This window comes from Lutjanus erythropterus, chromosome 23 (assembly GCF_056507025.1).
Source record: "Lutjanus erythropterus isolate fLutEry1 chromosome 23, fLutEry1.hap2, whole genome shotgun sequence".
NCBI classification, from domain to species: domain Eukaryota; kingdom Metazoa; phylum Chordata; class Actinopteri; order Lutjaniformes; family Lutjanidae; genus Lutjanus; species Lutjanus erythropterus.
In genome coordinates this window covers 24,460,378-24,481,973 of record NC_139339.1, presented here as the reverse complement: position 1 = coordinate 24,481,973, position 21,596 = coordinate 24,460,378, and the positions used below count along the sequence as shown (strand labels likewise).

The following is a 21,596-nucleotide window of genomic DNA, read 5'->3' as shown; positions in this document are numbered from 1 at the left end:
GAGTGCATGCCAACAGATTAGAGCAGTGGTTATCTTGCTGTGGGTCAGAACCACCAAGGGCATCCCCAGATCATTTCTGGGGATTGCCAGGAATGAGTGGCAAGAAGCAGCTCTCAGTCCACATTTTGGTAGCAAGCACGTTATTAGTTCAGTCACCAAAACAGGAAGAGAAAATGGTTTTTGACCAGTGAGATGAACCATACAATGGTATGCTTTTGTGATGGGTTCGAATGGTGCTCACACTTGAAAAGAACCACTCCAGAGTTGACTTGACAGTGGCCTAGGACAACCCCTGCAAGATGGACCAGAGAGCAGTTGTTTACCCCGCAGTTCAAGTGAGGTATTCACACCAACCCAAACAAGTCAAAGCTGATGTAAACTCACCCTTAAACAGACCCTAAAACTGCATAATTTTGCTGATGTTTGGTCCCAGGTGTAGAGGACTTCATGGGTCCAGGATTTTGGACCCAAGCTTAAATGGACCCAAGGACAGTCATACCGAATCTGAATAGACCCAAGGATAATCAGACCCAAACAGTTTGCAACTGTAGAGAGAGAACACCTATACTGGCAGCAGCACTTTGGACCCGGACCAGCTTGGGTCCAAGGTCAGTGTTTGATTACAAGGATCCCTGAGGACTTCTGTATCCCAGTGGCCCTGTGGTGTCACAAGCCCAGAAACAATCCAGACTGTTACTTCAAAGCAATATCACAGACACATCCATCCTCATAATGACGACCCCCTGCCCTCACTTTGCCTTGTGGGTTCTTATTCTGGCTCTGGAGAGGACATATAACCTCCATTAGCTTCTAAATGTCAAGCCACATAATAGCTACTCCAAGCTAAACAAACAGGTTGTGATAAATGTCAGACAGTGCCAAACCATTGTTTAGGTTTATTGGGAAGGTTTTCAACAATTTTGGACAGTTTGATTTGAGTGATGAAAGCTGTCCTGTAGAACTGTTGCTAAGTATACACACCTTGGATTTTTGGTATTGATCTGTATTGATCAGTCTAGAGTATCTAAGTCTTTAAAAACATTAAAATTGACTGGTTTGCTTTCATACCCATATTACTCTTGCACCTCTCTAGCGGTGGATGCAACTGCAGTGCTCCTAACGCAACACAAGTGCTCCACCTTGTGGCTAAATGATAAAACACAACCTTTTCTTTGTAGTCATTTGTGGCTGGTGGCACTTTAATCAAATGAAGCTAATTGGACTCTGAATACATTTAGTTCAGCAACACTAGCAGGACTGGTTGTTCAAGCTGCCTCAGCATTTTAATAAAGTAAGATAACTTTGAACTTTGTAATGAAGTTTTCCTGCACACACATACAGAGAATAAACTTCTGCTTGTGAACACACAAACACTGCTAATGTCTTTGCATCATTTTATGGTTGGAAATGTAGGTGGAAGGCACAGTAATGCCATTTTTTCAATATCGTTATGAGCTGAGCAATGAGCCATAACATCAGGAGACATTTTTATTTCTTATTTTAATTTTGTCTGTGTTGGGTTTGTTTTTATTGTTTCTTTTCAGTTTAAAAGGGGACTCTGCATTGAGTTTTCATATGAAAGAAATTGTGCCATGGGGAATACTGCTCTATTTTATTAAGTACTGTCCTCTGTGACTCTGGTGGAGCTTTGTCGGCACTGACAGGTAATGTTATCAGGGTTATCTGAGTTTGGACTCTTTTATAAGTGTTCATACTAATAGTGTGTGCATTCAAAAACTGGCATTTGCCTGACAGGGAATGCCTAATGAAAAGTTGCTATCAAGTTGCATTATGGAAATTGCAGGATGCAGTTGTTGGAGCACAGCAGCTAAACATCAGGATTTGTAGTCTCTGCTGCTTTTATTTTGAGCAGTTTTAAACATATCTCTTTCAAATACCACAACTTTATCAAAGTACAGTACTAAGTTGCTTGGTTTCCCCTTTAAAAATTCCCCCAAACAGACCAAAACCAAGTGTGTAATATCCTAACCCGTTCTTGTTTAATGCTCAACAGGCTGGAGAGAAGCACTACCACCCCACATGTGCCCGCTGTGCCCGCTGTGAGCAGATGTTTGCAGAGGGAGAAGAAATGTACCTGCAAGGTAAACCTTTTGGGACTTGAGACACATCAATCACTCATCACTGTCTTCAAGATCTTTTAGTGCAGCATCAGGATGCTGTAGCTCATGCCTGACAACAGTTCAATCCTAAACACTGTCTATTTATAGACAATAGGACGTACTGGAGCTAAAAATCTAGTGGTGACATTTTTTCACTCTGTTCCCTTTTCCTTCACCCTGTGTTTCTAAACTCTGTGCTCAGTCTATATTGTACAGTATATCAGCAGAAACCCAAATGCATTGTGGATCTAATGAACTGGGTTAGCAGCTTGGTGGATGAATCATGCACACTTGTGCCTGAGTCACACCGCCACCGTCACAGAGATGTTATTTACTGCTGCTGACAGTAAAGTAGCAGCTGGTGCTTTATTGCCTGGGGAGCACGTTTTGCTTCAACTCTTATTGAACTGCTGCTCGTCACTTCAGGCTGAATTGATTTAGCTGTAGAAATAGACTTCTGAAACCATAACCATGAAAAATGTCAGCGCAACAGATGAAAAAATGAGTCATGCAAGTAGTTTGGAGTCTTGATAATCTCATTTAGAAAAAAAGAAGAAAATTATATTGGATTTTCCCTGCTTTATCTTGTACAGATGTCTGCAGTCTCATCCATATTGCTTCATTGTTTTCAAAAAACAAATAGTTGTACAAAGCTAGCTAATTGTATAAAGCTGAGAAAAACAGAACATAAAAGCTAATAGACAGCAAGCTGAGTAAAGGAATATTAAACAAACAATTCCAACAAGTAGCCTACAAAGAAGAATTTAGAATGTTAAATATGTCCACAGTCTACTAAATAAATGTACTGAATGTGTATATTTTTTGCAGCACTAGAAAAAATTCAGTTGTTCAAAGCTAGCTAATAATACAAAGCTAAGAAAGACAGAACATATGAGCTAATACAGTCATCTAACATGAATTGTATAAAATTGAGAAAAACTGAGCAACCAAATATACAGCAGGCTATGCAAGCGAGTATTAAACACACACTACCAACAAGTAGCCTACAAAGAAGTAAATAATTTACTAAATAAATGAACTAAATAAGCTAAATATGTATTTTTTGCAGCAGCAGCAGCAGAAAAAAACAGTTGTACAAAGCTAGCTAATTGTATAGAGCTGAAAAAGCTGAACATAGAAGCTAATGTAGTCATACAAGACTAGCTAACATTAATTGTATAAAGTTGAGAAAAACAGAATAAGCTAATATACAGCAGGCTGTGCAATGGAATGTTAAACACACACTACCAACAAGTACAAAGATCAATGAAGTAGGCTAAGTTAAATATGTTTACAATGTTGTAAATAAATGTTTGTTTATTTATTTACTTATTGTTTATTTACTTTACCTGTATAAAGCTGAGCAAAACGATATGGAGTATTAAACACACACTACCAACAAGTACCCTACAAAGAAGAATATAGTCACTTAAATATGTCTATAATGTACTAAATAATTGCAATAAATGTGTATTTATTTATTTATTTATTTTTGGAAGCAGAAAAAACAGTCATACAAAGCTAACTAATTGTATAAGGTTGAAAAAGACAGGTAAGCTAATATATGGCAGGCTAGAGCAATACAGTATTAATCAATACTGAGTGCAAAAGAGGAAAGTAGTAAGTTAAATATGTCTACAGTGTGATAAATAAAAATGTTTAGCATCATTTTTAGCCTATAGCATCTCTGTCTGGCTGTACTTAGGCAATGCTGCTTGAGATAAATCCTAATGTTAGCATGCTAACAAACAATGTTAACATGTTGATGTTCACCACCATCTGAAGTTTGCATATTAGCACACCAACATTCGTATTAGTATGAGTCACAGAATAAAGTACTGGAAAAAGTTAAATTTGACCTGATGATGGTGCCAGAAGAAATGAACATGTGACATGTAAAAATCTCTGACGGTTCTTGTCTTTGTCTCTGTGTCTTCAGGATCTTCAATCTGGCATCCTCCATGCAGACAAGCAGCCAAGCAGGAGGAGAAGAGTAAGGTGGGTGGAAAACTGCGGAGCCACAACTGCATACTTGTCACAAATCCCTAAATAGAACCAAAATAGATCCACATTAGACCGCTGTGCCGAATTCCTTACAACCTTGTTCCCAGAATGCCATATGGGAAGATTTGAGGTGTTGTTGGGTTTCTGGGTCATGCAGCAGCTGTAAATAGGGAGATAAGATTGGTTGAAACTTAAGGATTAGAAAAGTTGGTGAGTTTCCTTTCAGATTTAGTTTCTGACCTCCCTGATAAGCACTGAGACCCTTTGAAGCTTCTCAAAAACTTCCCAGACTCCTTTGGGTTTCTTGGTGTTCTAACTTGGATTATTAAACAGCAAAAGGTTACTGTCCTCTGGGAGACTAAATGAAAGCTAGAAGTTGCAAAGGCACATAATGTAATTCTACAGTATGTAGTAATAATGAGCCATGAATTCCTGTGCTGTGTGCTGTTCTTCATAAATTGTTTGGCTGCTTCTATCATATCTGAACTACTCAGAAATATGCCCCCTCAGGATTCTGTACAGCATAAAATAATATGAGACCAGCATTGCAGGAAGTTATAGATCTTATTATTTTTAGAAAAACTGCAAAAAAGTTGGTTCCAGTGACTATGACAAATTCAATTTGTCATCTATCAAGCACTTGACGTCATTTCAAGGTTGTCTTTTGGGCTAAATCTGGTCGATCCATCTGGTCGGTCCATCGTGGCCCAAAATTAGATATTGAAATTTGGACCATGATTAGCCTGTCTGATTTGGTTCAAATCTAGCAGATAAATTCAACTTGTCACCCACCGTGCACCTGACGTTATTTCATTGTTGTCTTATGGGCTAAATCTGGTCGGTCCATTGTGGCCTTCATTTAGTCAAAAAGTAGAGGTTGAAATTTGGACCATGTTTAGTCCATCTGATTCAGTTCAAATTGAGTCCAAAAGCAGACATTGAAATCTGGGCCGTGTTTAGTCCATCTGATTCAGTTCAAATCTAGACTAAATAAAAGATGTTTAAATAGACGTTGAAATTTTTTATCTTTTTTTCAACAATATACTTCATGGTTGACTTTCGATCAAAACTGGACGTAGATTGGACAGCCTAGAATAGGTCATCTTTTCAACAGCATGAAAAAAACACCTTGTAATCTGTCACTTTCAGACAAATTCAAATGTTTCTTAGATGACTGGCAAAGCCATTTTTCAGTGTCTTCCCAACCAAATTTTGCTGGGTAGCATCTACGCAAGTCTACAGAAACCCTGAAGAAAATCTGGTGATCCATTTTCTAAGTCTGCTCAAAATTGTTTTTTCTCCTGTGTTTATAAGGAAAAAGATCACAAGAATTTTTTTTGGTAACTTTTAAACATTTTAACTCCAAAGAGGATGTGACTGACCAATCACAATGAAGCAGAGGAGGGGTTTAAAGGACAGTTCAGGACAAAACACCATAGTTTTACCAATCCGTCAGCAGCCCTGCAAATTTACATCCAGTATCTGCCCTTCCTCCATCTCCCATCCTCATTCCTCATCACAACCCGTCTCCTTCCCAGAAGCAGGTCCGGATACAGCTCAATGACGTCTCTGAGCAGCAGGTTGGTGCTCCCGAATGTCCTGCACCCACCCAAACCCCACCCAAACCCCGCCCACAACCATCTGCTGCATGGGTTGATCATAACTTTGTTGACACCTGACTATTTTATTCTTCAGTTTGAGCAGCAGCCACACCCACAGGCCACCCAACTGTAAAGACCTGTGATTGGTCGGTGACTGATGATGCTGGTTATCAGTCGGTGCATGAGCAGGGACGCTTTAATGAGCGAGTAGAGATGACTTCCTGCATCTGTAGGATGTATCATCTGTATCTGTTGAGTGACACTCACACAACTTGACAGACAGAGAAGACGTACACTGTAAAAAATGAAAAAGTTGTGATAACTCAAAATTTCAAGGCAATGTACTACAATTGATTTTTTGAGTTTTGAGCCCAACTAATTTAATTTATTTTATTTTTTTTTAAGTGAATGATGGTTAAAATTTTAAGATCTTCAATTAAAACCAAAAGTAAATTATCTCAACTAAAGATTATAGGTCGGCAAATCTTAAGAGTTTGAGTTGGGCTCAAAACTCAAAAATCTTTTGCAGTTTGTTGCCTTGAAATTTTGAGGTGTTTCAACTATTTTTTTGCAGTGTAACTGATAATCAGAAAAGATAAACAAAATGACTTTAATACCATTCTATTAAATTTGTTCTGAAGGGTCAATGTTTCTGAAGGTTCTCTGTCTTTAATTTGTGTGCTTTAACAAAGACTGTGATTGGTACTGAACGCCCAGCACAGCTTCACTAATAGCACCAGTTTACCACTGTGAGATACTGATTTGCTGTTTGAACGTAATGAAATTAAAATTTGCTCTTTCACTGCTTGTGGTGAACAAAATGTACCAATGTGACAGAGAAGGTAAATAGTTTATAGTGTTGATTTTGACAAAATTTTTTAATTTAATCTTAGTCTTAGTACAAAAAGTGAGTTTTTGTTGCATTGTAGCTGCTTGTTTTTGTTTAGTTTTAGTCAAGATTTAGTCAGTGTTTTAGTTATAATTTTAGTCCACATTTAAGTGATAATTTTAGTCATGTAACTTTTTGGTCACTTTAAATTGTTTATTTTATTCAAAACTGTTTAAATCTTACTGCAGGGGTGGGGTAGGTTGTAACAACGGAACCTTTTATATTTAACATTAACTCACATAATCTGTGATTGAGTACTAGAAGTCCCATAGACTTCTATTTGTAGCACCATGTATCATACATACAACACTGTGTAACATTCTGTTATGTGTAACGTGTTACTGTATAATATGTAGTATAGTATATTTAAACATCATTGTGTGTGTTGTGTGTGTTCCAGGTGACCCGGACTTCATCTGAGAGCATCACTTCAGTCCCAGCCTCCAGCGCTTCGGGATCTCCCAGCAGAGTCATCTATGTAAGACTGCACCACCTCTGCTGTCCATTAGGGGGCAGCAGCTGCACACAGTCCAGCTCTCTCAACAGCATTCTCATATGAGCCGTAGTCACTGATTTATGCATGTCAGCTTGGCAAAATGTATTAAATATGTGTCCCTGTCTCTCTGCTGCCAGGCCAAACTGGGAGAGGAGATGCTGGACTACAAGGACCTGGCAGCTCTTCCAAAGACTAAGGCCATCTACAACATCGACAGGCCTGACATGCTGTCCTACTCTCCATACGTCAGCTACCCGTCTGAGGAGAGGACCTACGGAGAGGTAGAGCAGACTCAGTAGTATATTAATTAAGCCATTAGCAACAGTTTATAAACCCTTTATAATTGGTTTGTTATTAAAATGGGTAATCAAGCTATAAATGATTAAAATGAATAGCAAACATATTTGATAAGGGTCCCTTAATTTTTTCTTTTGAAAGACTTTCTATAACACCCTTGTTTATAGTGCATACTTACTTAGAAAGTCTTATACTGTGCATATAGAAAGTGTAATTACAGTTATAAGAAATCATAAATATTCATAATACTTCACAACACATTAAAAACATTTTATAACAACTTATGAGGTCAATTATCACAATACTTAATAATATTCATAGTATATTATAATTCTCATAGTTGTAATACATTATAATAATTCAAAATGCATTATAATCATGGTGTAATGCATTATAATGTAATTATTAGTTATAATCTAAGTGGTCATTTGGAGAAATGAGTAAAGTAATGAAACTGATACAATAAATATGATAAAGTACAAGCTAGTTATAATTCACTGTAAGTTGCTCTAAGTAAAGTGAAATAAATCTATGCAAGAACAGCACACAATTGTTGTACGTAAAATTAATTTATTTGTTGAAAGGGTCAGACATTTGATAATTAACAACTAAATGATGTACATTTCTTTTAAAGGAAACGGGTCCACACAGCGTAATAAAGTGTAACTTTTATTCTCTGTTACAAGGCAACTTTTTTTTTCAAAAGATACAGCACCAAAAACACAGTCATAGCTATGTATTTTTGCTATGACTGTGTTTTTGAAAAATAAACATTTCGTTGCCAAACTATGTAATACACAGACACTGTTCCTAACTGACCTTAAACACATCTTTGGCATTTACTTTTACTTATTATCCAAAGGGTACAACACATCTGCACCAGGCTAATTTATTGGCTGAAATATTCATCTATCATAACTTGAATAAACAGTATGTGGTGAAAACAAGAGATGAAAGTTCCTGTGAGTTTCCAAGAGATTTGATTGATGAGAAGATGATTTGATTTGAGTCGAGTTGATTTCTTTCTCTGGTTTCATCGGATGTAAACCTGACCTGATTGAGTAAACCTCCTCTCGTATTTCATTCCTTGCCAGCTTTTTTTTTTTTTTTTGTCATTTTTCACCTTGCTGTCCCTCCATCATCGCCCCTCACTCTGAAAGTAACAGTCATCATCATTCATCAGCTTCACTCTCGCAAAAACACGTCCATTCCTTCACGGTGCCGTCACAGTCTCGTAGCCCTGAGCGTGTAAAGTGAACGGTGCACCGTGGACCCGCTCCATTCTGCTGTGCATGTCCTCACAGTGGACATCATGACTCACTGACACTGACTGATCGCTCTCATGGTTGGATGGTTAACTCATATAAGCTCACATATGAGTTCGTCCTAATCATTGGCTTTCTTCCCCTCTTCATTTGCAGTCCCCCCAGCTGCTTTCTCCTACTCCTACTGAGGTAATATGATGCATCGTGTCTCACTGTGTGTCACACCCTTCATCAGTGCTTTCTTGTGGGTGTGTGTCTGTCTGTGTGTGTGGGAACAAAGGACTTGTATTACTAAACCTGGGAAGACATTTCAGGAGAATGGAGGGTTTTAAATAGCAGTGCATGATACTGGGTTTTTGCAATTTGTTGATGTTTTCCAACTGATTCTGGCCAGTGCCAGTGTATGAACAATTTTTTTCAACCCGGCTGCAGAGAAAATCGGGCCTGTAGCAGAATTTTTGCTCTGTGTGCCAATGACAGCTGACAAAGCTTGGTGCCCAGCAGAACCTCAGTCAGGTCATGTCTAGAAGAGGAACCTAGATTTGTAGAACATGCGAGATTTCTATGTGTTGTTTCTTCATGTAGTGCATGTTGTACAAACTAATAATATTTTATAATGTGACAATACTGTGTAATCTGCTGCTGTAGTAACCAACTACTTATCTAGCATTTGGCTAACATTATTATTATTATTAATGCTAGCTAAAAAGCTAGCTAACAGTTGATGTAGAAACCAGCTAATGATTTGAGATTTGGCTAATATTTGTTTTTAAATGTAGCTAATGATTGTTACAGATTAGCTAGTTAGTTAGCTAGCATTTTGCTAACATTAGCTAAGTGATGTGACTATTTTACAGGTCACTTTGCAACATCTTTTAACCATCTTCAAAATGTACTTTTATATTCAATATAAACAAGTACAGGAAATAGGAGACGAAAAACTTGAACAGGGTTTTGGAAAAAGGGGCAGGACTTAGGAAGAGTCAATTAAATTTGTATTGCTGAGGAACACAATTGCGTGACTCCTCACATCACAGTGAGTAATCATTGCAAATAGCAACTTTGCTATCCATATGTATATGGAGACTTCAAAAAAACATCCTCATCAAAAAGCAGTGTCATATCATGCATATCAAATCTGCAGAAATGTTCGTTTCGGGCCGATAATGATATTTCATTTTAAAGCCTTTATCAATCAATACAGATGACATCCCGACATATCGTACATCCCTCCTTTTAAAAGGTTTAACCTGTGTGTAATGGTCCACAAAGATGCCAGAAAGTCTCTTTCTGACTTCAGAAACTTTGTTTTCATGTTCAGAATCAGTCTAATCTGTTCTTGGACATAAAAATATTCATATTTCCCCTGACATTTGTGTTACCTTGATGTTAGCTGTGTATTTTTTCTAGATCTTTTGTTTTCCTTGTGCAACATGATTGATTGGTCTCATTAAGAACATATCAAAGACGGAATTGTTGCCACATTCCTGTCTGATGCTGTCAATAAGCAGTGAGGTAATGTTTGTTTCTCCCTTTCTTTTGTAACTTTATGTATTTGTGCATCCAGGGTGACGGGGAGAAGTCGCCCCGACAGCGGAGGCCCTCCAGCCCCAGCTCCAACAGCTCCCTGGGGGGCTACGGACGCTACACCCCATCCCGTTCCCCTCAGAACTACAGCCGACCAGGTATCAACCTCATGCACATATATCCATATAATGCTGCTGTAGGATTACATTACCCATGATTCTTTCCTCTCAGACTTATTCTTCTTAGTGAATGATAGGGAACAAGATGGTGGAGAAAATGCTTACTTACTGTATTTAGGAGAAAACATCTGCTACAAACATCACAAATGATTCATCACTTGCTGCATTTTGAGAAGATTTCCTGCTGGTGACCGTCCATACCCAAAACCAAAAATTAAATTACATGCTCCTCTATGGCTTGATTAAATTCTGCAACCCTGATATTACACTGTCAAAATCCATTGGATGATCTGAAAAGTGCACAGCTGTCAGGCTAAATAAACGTCTGCTATTTTTACTTCCTGATAAACTTTTCCCCTGACAGCAGCGATTCATTCTTGTATGATACATTATGTCCACGCAAGTTGAAATTATGTTATTTCTTCTTCTTGGCCCATATTTATCAAGTGTCTCAGAATCCCTGCAGGACTAAAAACACCCCACTAAGTAGTGCCTCGATTTTTCAGCAAGAAGAGGGATGGCTCCCACCGAAAGACATTTCTAGTTGGTTCAACTTGCAAGTTCACCTGCAAAAAGATCAAAAAGTTGATTGAACTTCAATTTTGTAGTTGTCTCAACATTTATTTTGTCAAAGTTCATTGAAGTTTTAATCACTTGTTGGTTCAACTTAGTACAATGAGTCAAAACAAAGAATTACTTTACATTATTAATGCAAGAAAACTCGTCTAAACCTGCTGAACAAACACACATTACAGCATTATTGTTACTCACATTTTCAGGTTAAAACAATTTAACTGAATTCACAGGTGGCAGTAGTCCTTTCTTGTTTATCACAAGTGTCTATATTTTAGTTGGACTTTGATTATCTGCAGTGTATTAACTAACTAATGTCCCTTTTTTTAGCCTTGTCTTGGTTTAAAGTTTCTCTCAAACTCAAAAGCCACAACAAATATTTTTCTCTTGCTCCAATCTCCCCACAAATGCTGTTTTCTCTTTTTTTCAACTTGTAAACCCAGGTTCAGTCAACACATACAGATCTGCTAAAAGTCTGTATTAGTCAAAATAATGAACTACTGTAAGTTTAACTTTCATACATTTGAGGTCAAAGTTCTAAACTTATCAGAGGTCTTTGAGTTACAAAGAAGTAAGTGGACATAAGTAAATGAGGCTGTAATGTTTTATAGTGTAACAGTGTGACACACACTAAACCACATAGTACACAATCTAAATGTAGACAATATCACTGGTTTTATTTGTATGCAAATAATTTGGGTAAGTTATCTAAACCATGTCTGCAAAACTGTTGCAATGCCTATCTTAAATCTCACATGTCGTTTGCATACTAGACTGATGAGTAAACAGTGGCGAGCCACTCGTTTGTTTTAACAAATAAATGTTATTGAAAGGGGAAGTCGACTGAAGCTCCTCAGACCTGTAGCTTGTTGTTCATCTGTGCTTGAGTTTAGTTGCTCTCGGCAATGTTAGCTGCTGCTAGGATATTTACACCTAAATTTACAGCCTAACAATTGGTGGTCCAATTGCATTGTGGACAAGGGTGGATATTCCATTTCACTGTTTGGAGGGGACAATAAACAGAAGACAGTTTCAAGAGTAGTTCTTGAAGGGGGACACCAAAGATGCTGTCCACAGTACTGTTGTATTCATGTTTAGAGGAGACCTTTGTTACTACTATACACAAAACTGTCTTCTAATAACATCATTGTATTCGGGCTGCATCAGAACCACCTCCCTTGTCCCCGAAAATGTCTGTCTGAACACCATGTTCTGGCAACTCCTAAAAATTTTGGACACTACTGGAGCCCTCCTAAATTATAAGCACAGACAGGAGGGATTTACTAAGTCATGAAATTTGATCAAAAGCTTTTTCACCCTAGGCCTTAAAGTGATTACAAATGTTCGATATTCTGAGACACTCAGGACTAATTTCTTATTCTGAGACCTTTGATAAATAGATTCAGAATAATAATTTCAACATCATTCTATCCCAGAACTTATATAGAATAAGTGCCTGGTGTCATGAATTCTTCCATCTGACCTTTTCAACCTTGCTGTCAGCCTTATGTAAAATGATCTCATATGTATTCCTCAGGATTTGTTCTATTTCCTATTTTTCCATGCCAAATTGCAAAGATGTTCAACCATAAAGAAGCCTTACAGTTTCCCAATTCCATTGACTCAATGTGTTTCCTGTGATCTGATTGGACATTCAGGCCCAGAAGTATACCTTGGTGGTAGATCCAGCAGCCAGGCCCGTGACTCCAATTCTCTCCCTTTGCCCCCAGCCCTCATGGGTGGCATTAAGTACCCCTCTACCTGGGCCAGGGACTCATCTTCCCTCCCTATGTACTATTCTGGTGGGGCTGAAGGGAGTGGTGGTGGTGGCAGTGGCAAGTACTCGCCCACACCAGCAGGTGGCAGCGCAGGCTTGTCTTTCCACCTAAACCCAACCACCCTGGCCATGCTGCAGCAGCACAACTACATCCCTTACTTCAGAGGTATCAGAGCACGCTGAGGACAAGACTTAGTCCAATACAGACCGTGGACAACTTGATGGAGTCTTTGCTGCTATCAAGCCTTAGACAGAAACAATCAACCTTTTCAAGAACTCCCAGAAATAATATTTGGAAGGGGGTTCAAAGTGCCTCAAAAGCAGGATTTCAAGCGTGTTTCTCAAGCAGAACACAAGCATGCAACCCTTAGTTTTAGGCTTAAAAACTTGAAACTCTTCAAAATCTGTAGATAGACAGCAGCAAGGTGCTCGTCCACTCTGTATTTGACTGAGCCCGAAGGTCCCAAGGAATGGAGTGCTGTGGTACAACCATTGAACTCACTTGGCATGGGTTGTGGTTAAGCACCAAATTAACCATGTGTTGGAACCCAACACCCACAATCTGGGTCTTTCAGTCTCTTGGTTCACCATAGAGCCATGAGTCATAACGGGAAACAGAACATCTGACCTTGTGTGTGCCGCATTTGGGTCTGTAACCACTGTCTGATCGCTCATGAAGATTTATTTTCGTTAATTCTTGAAACAAATCCATGAAACTGCTAATGCCATGCACGATACCACACGTCCTCGAAATCAACATCACAAACCAGTACTGGACACATTCCCCTTGCACGCTGCAACCCTGCAGAAAGGCTTATCCAACCACCTCCCTTTGCTTCATTTTCTTCCCAACCCCTGATTTCCCTCACCCCTCAGGGTTCAAACAGGACTCCCTACCTGACCCTAAATCTAGGACATCCCTGCATCTCAATTTACCTCCTCCTAACGGTAAAAACAACAGTGGTCTTTCTCTTCTTTGTGTCTCCCCTCCCCTAGTGGAATGGTTAGCAGGTTTTGTGATGTTGTTGTCCGGTATCGTGGTGTTGTCGGGTTTCATGGGGTGCATCAAGGTATCTTCGTAGGACCACTGACTTTTCTCATTCTGCTTGCCCTGTTCACTTGTGTTTGTGGACGTGGTTGTTGTTGTCGTGCATGGTTTAACTTGATGTAGACCTGTGTGTGACCCTGATACATTTGGCATTATCTTTTAGAGGACAGTGAAAGATGGTTTCATTTTTGTGCCTGTCTGTTCGGATTGTTGACCTGATTGTTTGCTTGCTTTTGACCTCTAATCCACCGTGTTGTTTTTCCTGAATGATCACTTGTTTATTTTCCTGTGTTAGACTTTAACCTTTGGTGTTAACCTGCTTTTGTCATTTTTTGGGGGAATCTGGAGGGGAGTGTAGGCTTTGTGTCTTGATGACTGGTAAGCACTAAGGTTTGCTGGCAGGGTGACAAGAATCATTGGTGAAGTCTTTTGTTTTGACAGAGACACAACCAAGAACATTACTGGCAAATGCTTTACTTGGAAACAACTCCCTCCCCAACCAAGGCATATTCTACAGCAAACTCTGCAGAATTATGATCGTATATGTTTGCTATACTTGTCATCTGCTAATGTTATCAAGACTGAATTTTACAGAAAAGTATGCATCATTTCAAATGCACCACTTCAGAGGTTTGAGGAAACCTATGGTTAGACAATCATGCAGGTCAAATTTCTTTGGAACAGAAAGACTCGGAACTCGACTTGAATTTTAACATCATTGACTTGTGACTTCACATGGACTTGAGCCTTTTGACTTGAAAATACTTGCTACTTTCCCTCAAGCTCTTAGATAAAAACTTGAATTGCAGTATGTAAAATGTGCAGGCTGAAAATTACAGACGGAGAGGCAACAACTTGAAACTTTATATGACGTTTGAAGTTGCACAGAGAACTGTAAGTGAAGGATAATATTAACAGTGTTGGTGAGCTAATGTGTAGCTAATGTTAGCTTAACAGCTAAAATCAATGTAAATCAATGATGCTGCAAACTCACTGCTAAATTGTGACTTGATAAGGGCTCAAAAGTCAAAGTTTAGCACTTGGGACTTGACTTGGGACTTGAGTGCAAAGACTTGAGACTTACTTGTGACTTGCAAAACAATGACTCTCTTTACTGATAGAACAACTAACTACCCTGCTACACAAGACTGTACATGACTAAGCCTGTTGCACTCATATACTGTAATTTTTTTAGTTTAAAGATAATTAGAAATCTAGGTGTTCAAATTTTGAATAAAATAATTTAAAGAGTTTCTAAAGCATCGCACTCTGCAAAGCAGCTGGATTAATGAGATAATGCGAGAATCCACTTTGCCAGGCCTCAAGTTATCCATTTGTGTCCGCACCAAAAGTGGTGCAGCCAGTCAGCATCCTAGGAGGGACTACTGGCAGCTACAGGTGTGATGTTAGGTGTGAGGACAGTGAGAAACGTCCATGGAAGTGACTTGTCTTGGACAAACAGTGGCAACTCCTGAAGAGGTTAGCATAGATTCTGTGATAGCATCAGTTATATCAGAACTGGAGAGTATTTCTTCATTGAAAGAAGAACATGGAAAAGATGTTTTCACACTTCTCCCAGCAAGAGTTTGATCTGATTGGCTGAAAGTAGCCCGTGTTTGATGTGACAGATGGCTCATCCAATCATCTGCTACATGCATTTTTTGAAAGTGCCTGCCCTTTTCGAAACACTTTCAAAGAATGCTATCCTAGATGGTTCTGTATAACAAACCACCTGGCGTGTCAGGTTAACAGCATCAAGAAGTGCTTATAGAGGGCCTCGAAAAAGATGTTATTTTTGTGCCGTGTAGAACCCTTACAGTAGGAACACATTTTTCTAATATATGCTTGTTCATTCCGGGGCTGATTAGAAGGAGGAGGTACAGAGGGCAACAGCGTGAGCTCCCACTCGAACATTTGCACAGAAGATCACGAACGGAGGGTTTTGGCGGTTTTTGCATGACAGGGTGGAGAGGCTGAGAGGGGAATTCTCCTTTGGGGAAGATGAAAGAGAGGAGGGGGAATGGAGGAATGAAATAGCCTGAGCTGGCCGAGCTGTAATTTGGGGTCTGGTTGCCAGTTGCAGTGGCATGTAACACAGTACGCCGCTAGCCTTGTTCAGGGCCTAGCGGTTCCTAACATGCCGTGAAAGAGGGCTTATTTGTTTTCATGCAACAGGCTTGTGCTTAAATGAGCGATTGGGTTTCGTCAGATAAGTTTCTTTGGTAGTTAGATTTAAAGAACACATGTAGATGTGTTGTCTGATGGTGGAAATTGAGGGAGAGTTGAGGAAAAGACTTTGCAAGGATGAATGAGGCATGCTTTGTTTTTATCTCCCTGATTCCTTGTTAATGATCCCAAAACCATCTGTTATATCTTGTTCTTGTGTTATTGGTTTTAGATTAATGAATGGCCTCCACCTTTTGTCCGATGTGTAATCACATAAATCATAACGCATCTCCTCCCTACTTCAGCTCCAGATGTTTGTATGGAGGATCTGCCCTACATTTAGACCTGCACTAACAGTACTCTGGTGTGTTCGTGTGTGTGTGTGTTTACTGGCATGTGTGCGTGATCGTGTGTACGTGCAGGAGATCGCTCAGACCAGCACTAACAGCACCGCTGTGTGTGTTACGGTGATCTCATCCACTTGCATCCAGATCGCTGCCGATGGTTCCTCGCTGTCTGAGGGGAGGGAGAGTGTGTGTGTTCAATCAGCTAACACTCTCTCTCATGCACACTCCCAGATCTCTCACTTTGTTTCGTCCTCAAAGCTCTGGATGTAGAGTGTTTATTACTTTTGGCCCGAAGGGTGTCAGTGACTCCATCACCCAGCCTGCCTGTGACATAACACAGTGGGGTGAACCCTGTTTGTAATCATAGATACAGAAACACGCATGCACACAGTCAGCAAAATTCAAATGCATGTCACAACATATGTAACACAGAAGTACTTAAATTGCCATTATTATGACACCTACTTATATTTAAACTCATACAATGAAAGTCTGTGTAAACTGTAAAATGATGAGAACAGACCTCTAACAGGCCGAGTGCCAACATGTTTGCAAGAACTGATTGTTGAAGTTTTGAATGAGTCACTTCACTAACTTCAATGCAGTTTATAGCAGTTTGTATTGTAAAGCATATTTTAAAGAGTTATGTTGGTGTGGAAAAATGAACTTATGAGATAGAATGTCAAAATTATGAGATAAAAAAAACAAATTTATGAGATAAACAGTCAAAATTGTGAGCTAAAAATAATATATTATAATAATATGATTTTTATCTCAGATTTTTTTAGCAAGAGCAGAGAGAGGCACTGAAGGGTTTTCTCGAAGGAAAAGATGTTTTCACACTTCTGACCGATTTTATTGGTTGGAGTTAGACATGCTAGACATGATTGATAGATGGCTAATCCTATAACCTGCCAAGTGGTTTTTGGAAAGTGCCTGCCCTTTTCCAAACAGGACGACTTCCCAGACAGTTCTGCAAAACAAACCACCTGGTGTGTCAGGTTAACGTTCCACACATGCACAGACAAAATTCCATAGCTTGTTATAATTTAGCGACCTCGCGGAACTGTCTGCTCAGTTACAACAGACTGGACGTACACGCACACCTTCTGATTAGAAAATTTACATCAAACAGACCCTAGTGGACCTTCGCTTTCACACAGATGTGCTAAGTATAATTTAGGCTGTAATGCTTTAGGATCCCCAGGAGCATCTAGAGGGTGTTGTTGGGAAAAAGAGCGTTCAGGCTTGAGGGACAACATAGCATAACATTATCTATGCTAAAGTGATGGCATTCAAAATTCTACAGGATGTGTATTTAACAGATCAGATCAGTCAGATTCGGTATAAAAAACTGAGTGAACTTGTTAAAGACATTGTTTCAGTTTAGTAAATATAATACAGTATGGCTGGGTTATCAAGTCACCTGCATCACTGTAATAATCACACCTTCATATTTGAGATTTATCAATATGCTTACCATAACTGCTGCCTTTTTGCCCCCAATGCCCTTTGTTTTCTCCCAAACCCTTTCCCCTTTTGCCTCATCCTATGCCTGCCCTACTCCATTCCCAACTGGAGGTAGCGAAAGTGGTCGGAGTACCCCCAGCTTATCCACCTATTCTGATGGCAAATCCCCCTCCTCTACTTCTACATACGTGGCTGCTCCCCGGCATTTCCACATACCAGGTAGGCCATAACCGCACCGCTTGGCCCGCAACTAAACTTCATTTTTCCTTCATCTTTACACATTCTACAGGCTGTAGTGACCCGGAGATGAATTACAAGGTCAATTTTGAGATCATAACAAATTACAAAAACTAAACAAGCTTTCCAAAATAACTGGTGCAAGCTGTTGCATTTACTATTAGAATCTATTGTATAACTGTAAGTGTTATTAATTGATGTGATACTAAGGTTTGATACTAAAGTTAAAACTTTAACCAATGGTGGTTGGGAAATACAAAATTGTTATTGGGTATTCAGCTACTGATTCATGTTTAACAAATCAACTAGTTTTGACCGGGTTTATTTTCCAGTGCATTGGACAACTTTCCTTTCAGGTACTCGCAGATAAGTCCTGTGAAGCTGTCATGTGTGGGATATGGGACCTCATGCATGAACATTTTCGTGAGGTTTGGTCTTACAAATGTCCCAACTCTGATTTAGCAAGAAATCTTAAATGAAAAAACTTTGAATCAATAATTTGTGTCAACTTGATGAATGCCACTTACAGGAGTGTGTACAGAAGTCCATGTGTATCCGGAACTTCATCAGCGTACTTGTTGTCTGAAAAATGCTATGTAAGGCTGTCTGGTTTGCTCAGTTGTGAGCTAGTTTCATCCACAAAAAACATAAGAGTAAAAAGCAGAACTTTATATTGTGAAGTTTAAAGTTCTATTGTGAAAATCAGCAAAAGAAAACATAATACATTTTGCCATGTTAATAGCTGTATTAGTGGACCTAAAAAAAAACAAAACAAATAATACTACAGCTGTCCACACTGTGTCATTGTGATCCACTTTGTGCAAATAATCTACTATAATTCAACAAGTGTTTGTCCACTTTGCATGACTTGTATGACAAGTGTGGACTACTGAGAATTTGAAGAGAAAATTGGTGGATCCCACAAGTATTCAGGGCTTTTCACACTGCATATTTTTTGCCCAGGACTGTCTTTACCCTAGGATAACTTAGCTCATTTTCACACAAACATTGTTAGGGTTAACGTAAGCCCATGGCCACATGATTCACACTGCACTTCTGCTAGCCCTGGGTTACATTCCAGAATGACGCATGACTAGGCCTACTCTACTAATGGCTAGGCTAAAGTTGGGGTTAGCCCCCTTTGAAATTTGTGGAAACTTTTTTTTCCCCTGAGCAAACACCTACCTTAGCCTGGGTGCCCTTTTAACAGCCTTCACACTGGTATATTTAGCTCCATGATTCATCAATTTTCTGGGGATACCCCCACAAACTCAGCACTAATCCTGCTCTTGAGCAGTGCCAGCAAGCCCTAGGCTAAAACTGGTGTTATCCCACTTTGGAGTGTGGCAGTGTGAAGATTTTCCCTTCCCTCCCTGGGGCTAACAGCTCCGTTAGCCTGAGGCCAAGAAAGTTATAAGAATGTTTTAGGCCTGGGCTATGTGCAGTGTGAAAAGCCCTTCAAATCACTCATTCATGCCACCTTCGATTGGGTCTACTTGGGGCTAAAAAGGTTCCTATTTAACTTCTTAGCCCGAAGCTTGAGGATCTGTTAGTCATAGGCTAAGAAGGTTTTCACACTGGCACATTCCAATGTGGACTTTAGCGTCAGGTTTGCTGGCCCTGCTCCAGAGCAGGGTTAGCCCTGAGTGTGTGGGGTTATCCCCTGAAAAGTGACTAAACCCTGGGTAAAATGTGCCAAAGTGAAATGGGGCTAAAAGAGCGGAGTAGTCACAGAACATTCTAAAATGGGCATACCTGTTGGTTTACCTACAGGCATGTAACTCAGGGCTAGTACAGTTCAGTGTAAATCATATACTTGTGTACTTAGCTTAACTCTGATTTAGCAATATGTGTGTGAAAAGGGACTAAGTTGGCTCAGGGTTAACTCTTAGCCCAGGGTTAAGGATAACCCAGGGCTAAGAATATGCAGCGTGGAAAGACATAGGACTCTTATAGTGTTCCTACTGTTTGCTAATTTTGAAGGGGTTTCATTTTGATGCTGCAACGATCTGACATGATTGCATCACTTAGAATTACACTATATTTGGACAGGAGTTGACATTAAACAGTATATCCTTCATTAGGCTACTTTCAGTCTCTCACAGAGGAGAATACCTTTGATCCAACACATTGTTCCCATTGACAATTACACTGTCAGTCATGCAAAGGGGAAAAACCCTCCCATGTTGGAAGCAAGTTAAGTGGAAAAAACATCCAGCGATTATCCACTTAATGGCTTTCATAGTCATCGTCCTTATTGCTTTTATATGGATATTGTTTCAGATGCTGGCAGGCACTGAAACAAGCCAGGGAAAAAACCCAGATGTGTTGTTTTATTGTGAGTCATGTTTCTGCTGTGGCCTAATGTGTGACAGTTGTTACTAAGCATCTCTGTCAGAGGCTGTCTGGGTCCACTGACACTGAGCTGGATTAGATCAGCATTAGGCTGAAACACACTGTCCCCATTATTCTCCAGCGGTACAGTTAATGCAACAAGACTTCAATTAACTTTCAACTTTCCCTCTATTGTTGTGGTGTTTAGATTATTAATTTGGGTGCTCTTTTTGATTTCATTTGACATTTTCAAAGAATGCTAATATAAGTGGACTGTCTGATGCCTGGGAACCACATGTGTTTTCTGATATTATTCTTTGAGTGAATTATTCTGCATCAAATAACCTCCCATTCAACAAAGGCCAATACATTGATCTATTTTGAATATGTTGCATGACTTATATTAAATGTGTTGATTTTTCTGATGTGCCAAATAATAAAAAAAAAAAAGATTTGTGTTGAATCAAGCTATCCTGCGCCCCCACCCCTCTTTTGCTTCTTCAAAAAAACAAAAAAAAATCTCATCTCTCAATAACTGCTAACTCATGCTTCTTTTTCTCCATTCTCTCTCTTTCTTTCTTTCTCTCCCTCCCATGTTGGCTTCTTCCATTTTCTTTCCTCTGCGTCTTTTCTCATCTTCAGAGACTATGGTCAAAGATAATATCTATAGAAAACCCCCCATCTACAAACAGCATGGTACAGTCTACTTCCTTGTTAACACCTTCCTCCTTTCTCTGGTCTGGTCTCTGCACGATGTGTTGCATGTCGCCTGTCAGTCATCTTCTCATCTGTTTATCCCCAGTTCTCCATCTATTTTTTTTTCTTCCTAAGGCCTGCACTTGTCTTGTAGATGGATCTACATGCACTGGGCTGGTGGAAGAGTACTGCACCAATTCTATGTCACAAATTCAGCTCAGACAAGTGCAGAATCTATCAAGGTTGAACATTTGGACAGGGGGCAATGTTAAGACAAAATAGGCAGAAAAAAGAAAATTTTGATGGTTTTGATGAAAGAAAGTGGGCCTTTCCCTGGAATAAAGTTAAAAACTCTAGTGCTGCTCCAGGCAAGATGCACTGTAAAAAAAAAAAAAAAAAGGTTGAGAAAACTCAAAATTTCAAGGCAATGTGCTGCAACTGATTTGAGCCCAACTCAAATTCATAGTTTTGAAAAAGTTTTGCCAGATGTAAATAAGTGGGCGTTAGACCAAATTTGAAACTGCACTAAAAAAAAACACCCTGTCAACTCAACTGTAGAGTATTTAGTGA

The 21,596-nt window shown here is 39.4% G+C and overlaps 1 protein-coding gene across 11 annotated transcripts in view; it reads left to right on the top strand.

Annotated features, from left to right (window-relative positions):
- ablim2 (actin binding LIM protein family, member 2) overlaps positions 1-21,596 on the top strand; it is a 127,458-nt gene that overhangs the window by 90,635 nt on the left and 15,227 nt on the right. For 2 of the 11 annotated variants that reach the window (XM_084711577.1, XM_084711567.1), the window contains exons 7-16: positions 2,015-2,102; positions 4,060-4,118; positions 5,663-5,704; positions 7,015-7,092; positions 7,248-7,391; positions 8,829-8,861; positions 10,240-10,357; positions 12,610-12,894; positions 17,871-17,978; positions 20,973-21,026. In XM_084711577.1, the coding sequence (XP_084567703.1) occupies positions 2,015-2,102; positions 4,060-4,118; positions 5,663-5,704; positions 7,015-7,092; positions 7,248-7,391; positions 8,829-8,861; positions 10,240-10,357; positions 12,610-12,894; positions 17,871-17,978; positions 20,973-21,026 (1,009 nt within the window). Of the gene's footprint in view, positions 1-2,014; positions 2,103-4,059; positions 4,119-5,662; positions 5,705-7,014; positions 7,093-7,247; positions 7,392-8,828; positions 8,862-10,239; positions 10,358-12,609; positions 12,895-13,604; positions 13,677-17,870; positions 17,979-20,972; positions 21,027-21,596 lie in introns of all 11 variants that reach the window. The other 9 variants (XM_084711574.1, XM_084711569.1, XM_084711568.1 and 6 more) reach the window with 9 other exon arrangements.